The sequence below is a fragment of the Oreochromis niloticus genome, linkage group LG19, assembly GCF_001858045.2.
Source record: "Oreochromis niloticus isolate F11D_XX linkage group LG19, O_niloticus_UMD_NMBU, whole genome shotgun sequence".
NCBI lineage: Eukaryota > Metazoa > Chordata > Actinopteri > Cichliformes > Cichlidae > Oreochromis > Oreochromis niloticus.
The window spans coordinates 5949654-5957336 of record NC_031983.2 but is presented as its reverse complement, the minus strand read 5'-3'; the positions used below and the strand labels follow the sequence as shown (position 1 = coordinate 5957336).

At 42.1% G+C, this 7683-nt stretch overlaps 1 protein-coding gene across 2 annotated transcripts in view; it reads left to right on the top strand.

Moving 5' to 3' along the window:
• Positions 1-2612: 2612 nt before the first annotated feature.
• The window catches only part of LOC100699141 (protein jagged-2), a 51163-nt gene continuing 46092 nt past the window's right edge, over positions 2613-7683 (top strand). Inside the window, exons 1-2 of one of the 2 annotated variants that reach the window (XM_003451191.4) lie at positions 2613-3024; positions 3989-4297. In XM_003451191.4, the coding sequence (XP_003451239.1) occupies positions 2953-3024; positions 3989-4297 (381 nt within the window). In that variant the 5' untranslated portion in view covers positions 2613-2952. The remainder of the gene's footprint in view (positions 3025-3988; positions 4298-7683) is intronic. The other variant, XM_005455921.3, reaches the window with a different exon arrangement.

Genomic DNA, 7683 nt, shown 5'->3' with positions numbered 1-7683 from the left:
CTATTGGAAACCGAATTTCCCGGAGGAACCCACCTGAGGGATTAATAAAGTTTTATCTAATCTAATCTAATCTAATACATTGTTACAATATGACACTGAATAAATGTCCAATGATAAGAGTCACTAATCAGCCTTGTAACTGCATTTTAAATATTTCCTAGTAATTTCCTCATTGCCGCTGATGTTGTAAAGAGATGAACAAAAGACGTCTCTATTTGTGCGCAGGCATATCAGTGAGTCATATGTGCACAAGTTTGCACAAATGTCGATGTGTGTGTGTATGTGTTTGCACCTGCCTCCCTGGGAGGAAACATCTGCTGCAGTGTGTCAGTGGCCACCTGTTGGACTCTATCCTGCAACTGACTGACCAGCCTTCAGGACTGATTTACTATCTGCATGAGCTCAGTCTGAAGCAGGAAGATCTGTGTGAGGAGAAACAGCTGTCTTATTACACTCTGCCACAGACTTCTGTCTGAGACAATGCAGATTCACACTGTTTGTCCGAATGAAACCCACTGGGTCAATTATGGAAGCAGCAGGAAATCTTCTCTGCATGCTGGAAGTAACAGATTAACAAGGTTTTTGCACATGCCCAAAGACCTGAAGTTGTTAAATGAAGCCTTCCAGACTGGAAATCACCTGACATGCCAAAAATGACCTTAAATTTCTCAGAAAAGAACAATTCATGGAGTAAGAAGAAAATCAATAATGAACAATTCCTCTAAACCAATTTAAATAATTACTCTTTAAAAAAAACACTTGCCTTAGTTTACACGCATACTAGCAAGAAGCAATGGTAATAGTGGCCATTCGTTGGACCACTAGGTGCAGATGGAAATATAGCTACATCTAACAAATTGTCAGCAAACAACAAATCCACTAACTTGACAATATCCCCACTGGTTGTTTGGTCCTATTTTCTGAAATGTCCTATAAAACCTTTTCTAAAACTAAATATATATAAGGCGCTTTTGCTTAGAATTACTGACAAAAGAAAAAAAATCTGCATTTGGAGGCAAGAAAAGGGATGGATGTCTATTGAAGGTTTAGACAGCTGAGAAGTAGTAATAAATATAAGACTCAGGGACAGATACTGTTTTCCATAAAGATAAACATTTTATTTTTGAAGTCTACGGGTTTTCAGTTAAATTCATAGTAATTACTACTGAAATATTCCTTTATGTTGTTTGGTTGTTGGTACAAAATGAGGTAACACTCGTCTTGTTGAACACTGAGGGCTTTACGTGTCCATTCGCAGCCCTCATCTTTCATCATAATACATTTTAAAAATCCTTCTTTGATACTGCAGCTTCACTTTATGTGTTCTTCTTGTCTGGCAGACAGAAGACATTGTTTGGGACTGTGATATTGTGTGAAAGCATGGAGGTATAGGCCCCCATTATTCCAAGCTATCAAAATAAGTAGATTTAAGAAAAGGCTCCAGGCTCTGGCTGTACAGAGCACTATTGTGCTGAGAGGGTTGCAGGTGTCTTTTAGGGTTCTTCCAAATTTCGAAATTTCTGTCAGTTCCAGAGAAAGTGCCATAATTTTGATTTAGCAACATGGTACGATTTCCAAATATATTACATCATCAGCAATCCAGTCTCATGTGTATGGCCCCAGTGATTCTCCACCCTTTCAGGTGTATGAAAGAGCTCAGCCTGATGTGTAATGATGATGGTTCTGCTGGAGGTTTCTTCCTGTTAAAAGGGAGTTTTTCCTTTCCACTGTCACCAAGTGATTGCTCATAGGGGGTCGTCTGGTCGTTGGGGTTTTCTCTGTATTATTGCAGGGTCTTTACCTTACCTTATAGAGCCTGGAGGCAACTGGCGTTGTGAATTGGTGCTGTATGAATAAAACGGTTTTAATATTCTCAGCATACAGGGTGCACAGATAATGGAGATGTGCCGCACCAAGATAGCAATGCAGACATTTCTCTAGAATTAGTTTTAAAAGATATGAGATGGGACAGTGTGAAACTGTGGATGCTGAAAATGACACAAACAGTAGGTGGGATGCTCTTTCATCTTACACATTAAACTCTTCATGCTGCTTAAGGAGCTGCTTTTAGCCTGACATGCATTGATTCCAGGGCAGGAGTCATTTAGTGTAGGCACTCATGCAGCACGTCAGAAGATATAAGACAACAAAGGTGTAACAACGCAAATTTACAGTGCATCAGTCGATTATATATCTCGGGGGTCAGTAGAGGGCGCTAACAGCCCTGTTTCCTCAGGCTGCAAGTCAGTGAGGAGCAGCTCGTGGCGCAAACAGCATGAACTGCGCTCTGCATGTCCTCACTGATTATTTATGACTGTCGTTTACAGCATTTGAATTATAAGAATAAAAGCAAAAGTTTCTCTGTACATTTTCTCTGTTACATTTTTATCATGACAATTTCATATAGAGAAACATACAGAGAAACTTTTGTTTCGTTAATTAAACTGAATTTTGTTTGATTTGATTTGATTTTTTGCTGAGAGCCTTAAAAATGGCCAATTCGAGGTAAAGTGTGAGAAAACGTCAATAATAAATCTATCAGCTGTCCTCCCTTTTTCCCGCCCCTCTCTTCATTGGCTCTCTACACCGATGTTCCACGCTAAGGGGGCTGCGATTGGTCCGCTGGGCTGGCCGTCAAAGAGAGCTCCGGCTTTGGGGAGAGAGACGCACGCTGCTTCTAGTCCCTGCTGCTCAGTGCGTCGAGCGGCGGAGGGAATTGGAGTTTGTGCGTCTTGTTGTGAGTCCGTGGACCAAACAGCAGCAGCACCAGTGCGCTTTTCCTCCTCCAGAGCCGCGGGCATCCCGGGGAGGAGCAGCAGCCGTACATGTATTGGATAGAAGGAGGAAGAGGATACTGCTTTTTTGCCTCATTCATTATTATTTTTTTGACTCACTGAGACATCCATATTTTTGCTTTTCCCTAATGGTAACCAACACCGAGCAGCCGGAGACATGTGGACTAATCTGGGGAAACTGCACCGCTTCTTCCTCTTAGTGTGTCTTCTCCTGACGCTGCGGGCCGAGGTGAGAACTTCATGTCTTTCAGCTCCGAGGCAAATGATGAAGTTTTTGCTCTGAAGTTCTGATTATTATTGTTAATGCTGTTGTTGTTGTTGTTGTTGTTTTTTTGTGTTTTTTTGTTTTTTGGGGGGGTTTCTTGTGGGGGGCTCGGAATAAATTCCATTCTTAATTGAATTGCCTGCTGAATCACGTGTTCTGGAATTTCGGGAGACAAATTAGATTTGCCAAAATTCTCTGCTGTGTCATGAATGCGCGTGTAACAGCAGACATCCGCAAATTTTACTCATCCAGGCGCTGAATGACTGGTATCCGTACCGAATGCGTTAATGCGCGTCCGCTCTTGAAAGTTTGGTTACTCTAAGAAAGAAAAAAAAAAAGATTGTTAAGTGTCTTCACATGTTAGCAGTGCACCCTCACCTGCACAGAGAATCCCTCTACTGCTGTTATCAGCAGCAAGCACCTCTAAATCTTTTAATGGTTTGGTTGTTTTTCCCTTTAGGTGATTTTGACTTTTAACTCAGACTGGATGGTTTTTCAAGGTGGATGTGTTTGTAAAGCAGGACTGCAGCCTGATCTGCAGAGTGAGCTAAACTGGGAGTACTAGGTCCCGAAGCTGTACCGTGCCAAAAGTGTACAGTAGCGTCTGTGCAGAGTGACTGTGCGCTGCAAAAACATGAGCCCAGGTCGTGTTTTCTCCCCACATCCGCTTGTTTCCACCTGGAATGTCCGCGTGCAGTTTTGTGGAGAGCTTCTCCTGAATCAGTGACATTTCTCGTAAGGGCGGCGATGGTTATTTAACTGAGGGTCATGCAACACTTTGTATACCTGCATGAATCACCGATAGAATCAATAAACGGACTAAATGTAAGGTTTAAATTACTACTATTATTATTATTTTAATTACCTGTTACAGAGAGATACTGCTACTATCTTAGGCGTTTTTTTCACACCGCCTTGTTCTCCTCAGGTGTCTCGGGCCACCGGTTACTTCGAGCTGCAGTTGATTTCGGTGGAAAACCCCAAAGGTCTGCTAAACAACGGCGATTGTTGCGACGACGAGAAGAGCGCGGCGGAAGGCCACTGCGGCGAGGACGAGTGTGACACCTACTTAAGAGTGTGCTTAAAGGAATACCAAACGGAGGTCACGACTAATGGACCGTGTACCTACGGCACGGAAACTACACAGGTTATCGGTGGGAATACTTTTCAGTTCAAAGGACAGAGCCGGAACAACGACGTCGGGAAGATTAAGATTCCCTTCCAATTCGCGTGGCCGGTAAGTGGACCTTGCTTGATGGAGATTTGCCACATGTGATAAGTGCACTTTTTAAGTTTCTTTTCTTTTCTTTGTTCTTTTTCTTTTTTTTTTTTTGCTGTAACATTCCGATTTCTCGTAAAAGAACGCGTAAAACGCTCTGACCCAATTATGTTCTTTAAAATGTCCATTTAGGACGCGCAGGTGGACACTAGTTTACTAATATGTCATTTTATTTGCCAAAATAAAATATACATGTAAAATTGGATGGTGTCAAGTATTAAGGCTAAACCCTGGCTCACGCAAAGTGCAACGCGCCACAGTTTGGCACAGTTCTCTGCAACAAGTCGCTCCTTGTCTGAATCTCTGCGTGCCACTCATCCTATCCGACGTTTTGGCATCTTTTGGAATCTTCACATCATCAGTCATTCAGTCATGTCACGGGGTAGATCATGCTCTTCTCTGGGAACTTTACAGGAAATGTCCGCGTGCTTCTGATAAAGCCAAAACCACCTGGTGAAAGCGCAGGACGCAAGACTTTTACGCATAATGGTGGAGTGGTGTCTCAGTTCGATGTGATACCAAACAAGCTGGTGTTTGTGTGGCTTGTGTGTTTAAATGAAAGGAACGGGAGGGGGTTATGTAAGGATTTTCAGTGCTGATTAAGAAGTGGCAGGTAACTTATTATCTAATCCAAACAGAATGGAGAGCCAATCAAAACCTGCCCCTGCTCCTTATTTGGAGGCACAGCGTGGGAAAGTGGATCAGAGCTGGCAATCAGAGCTTTGTTAAAAAAAACTGCTGTTACACCCACAGATCTGTATCAGGGAGGTTTACTGTTTGAAATGATGTTTTGGTGGAGTTTACAGGTTTTGTTCCCACAAAACAGCTGAGTGAGCTGTCCAAACAAGAGTCATCAGTCACTGTGAGACAAACTGGAGAAGAGGATCAAGGTTAAAGTTGATCATCAGAGCATGAAGGCAGGGATTAATCGCAGGATATTAATGGAGGTGATTAGTCCAGTAATCAATTAGCCAAGGAAGGGAAAGTGATAAATCTTTTAATGATTGAGCAAACAGTTATTTATATTTCCAGTTCCTAACGTTTTTATGATTTAGCACAGTTAGAAAAATAAATAAAACAAACACTAAAAAAAATGCATAAAAAAGGTTGTTTTCTTAGTGGAAACACTGGTAGATTTCTTTACTCAAAAAAATCACTTTATAACTTAACATTTTTTGCATTTTATTTTGTTAAAAACATCTCAGGTCTGACCCATGAAGTCATGGATAAATGATGATAGGGGGGCGTGATAGGGGGCTGTGGTGTCCTGTGGCAGAGGACTTCTCTGGGTTCCCAGGTGTGCATCAGACTTATTCCAGTGGGAAATGGGATCTGTAGACTGTGTTTTATTTGAACTTTCTTCGGTTGTTCTGAGCAGTTTTTGAGGTGTGGCTGGGTGCACTGTCCTACAGGATGGAGCTGCTTTTTCGGTGGGTGGCATCCACACGAATTAGCAAGACCCAATAATTTCCAGCAGAACATTTCATTGTAACAAAACGGTCAGTGGTTTCATCTGTCAGCAGATTACTGTTGCAGCTTGTCAGTGTACAACGGTGTACCTAATCTTTTTGATTTTTAAAAGATTTAAGTTAATACATGGGGGGGGGATGAGTCCCCATGCATCTGTTCATGTTAAAATGTACATATCGGGTTCTTTGTGTGCTTGGGTTGGCAGCAAGACCTTCCCATTCATCACTCCCCATGGTCAGCTGTCAGCAGAGGGGAAGATGGAAGTAGTAAGTTGGGGCCTTGCAGGCAGATTCGGTTACCACTAAGTTGTGTGTGACACAGGCGGCGGTGGATATCAGTGTCACCTTCTACTCAAACAAGTGATCATCCTCCGGTCAATCGGGGCTGGGGGATGCCTTTACCTCGCCGCCTCTCAGGTTCACGCTCTACCCATTATTGGGTCATTGTTTCACTCGTCATGTGTGGGGTTGTTGTTTTCTGCTATCTGACAGACAGCAGATAGAGGTGTGTGTGTGTGTGTGTGTGTGTGTGTGTGAGAGAGAGAGAGAGAGCGCAGCATAAAGAAGGAGGGTATCAGCATTCAGCAGCTTGTTCTGACGAGGATGTCAAAGTCGCAGCAGTTGAAGGCTTGTAAAACAAATAGTTAGAAATTAATAGCATTTCACATTTTTAAAGCAGTTCTCCATAAAGTTAACAGTGTTGAGTGAGCTGGTTTCATATGTACAGTGTCACCATGTTGATTATTTGGGAGTAATTGATTAATCATGTAATGTAACTATCAGATAATTGAAAAAAAGAAAGAAAAGATGCCTGGAATCAAAATGATGTCTTTGAGTGTTTTCTTTCTACCCAGCAAAACTGTGAAATCCACAGACAGACAGCATTTAAAATAATAATCACCAGAGAAAAGCAACTAAAAAGAAAACGAGAGATCTGTGATATCACAGATAATACCGACTCTAAGCAACTGCTTCTTTCACCTTGAAAGTTATAAATATTCAGATTCCTGGTTAAAGACATTTACAGCACATGCACCACAACTTCAGTCACCTCAAACCTCCAGATCAGGAACACCTGAGTGATTACTGTGTAAACTTTGGCCTTGTCTGACACTTAGAAGTGATGGAAATGACTCAACCAGTGAGGAGAACAAACCGATTGATTATAGCTAAATGCTATGAATAAAATAGACATGACAGTCAACACAAAAGGGTTCAGACATTCTTTATAGTGCATGTTTGAGGTTTGGTAACACAATAGTGAACTCAGAGGAGAGAAACAAAGTATTGATCCGATACCAATACCAGGGTTGGTATTGATATTGGTAAACCTTTTTGCAGCTTCAATTTCATGGAGCTACTGTTCTGCCTTCTTCAGTCAGTTTTTGCAAAGTGATGAAAACTCTATTTCTAAAACATATTAATGGAGTTATGTAGCCTTTTCTCACCTGGGATTAGTTTTATTTTGGAGGAAAACGCTGTTCAAGATCCCAAATATGTGTTGTATGCGCGTAAAATTTGTTGTCAAAAGGATGAAGACATGTATGAAGCCGTGGCCTGTCGCCTGTGGTGCTGCTATAGTCGACTCCATTGGCTGACCTCTGTATCTGGGCCACTGGTCCTGACATAAATTAGCTGCAGAAAAAGGACATTGTTCTGCCCTCTCTTCCTTTGCCAATCATTTCTCCTTCATTTTAACCCCTCCGGCTTTTGGGGCCTTCAATGACATGTTCTTTCATTAGAGAAGGGGGGGGGGGGATTGGTCGATAGACTGAAGGAAGGAGTGATGATGGGGCAAAGGGAGGTAGAAGGGAAGAATGGGCCCCCTTTCAAAATTCTGAGGTTTTGCCACATGGGAGGTGTATTTTTAGGATG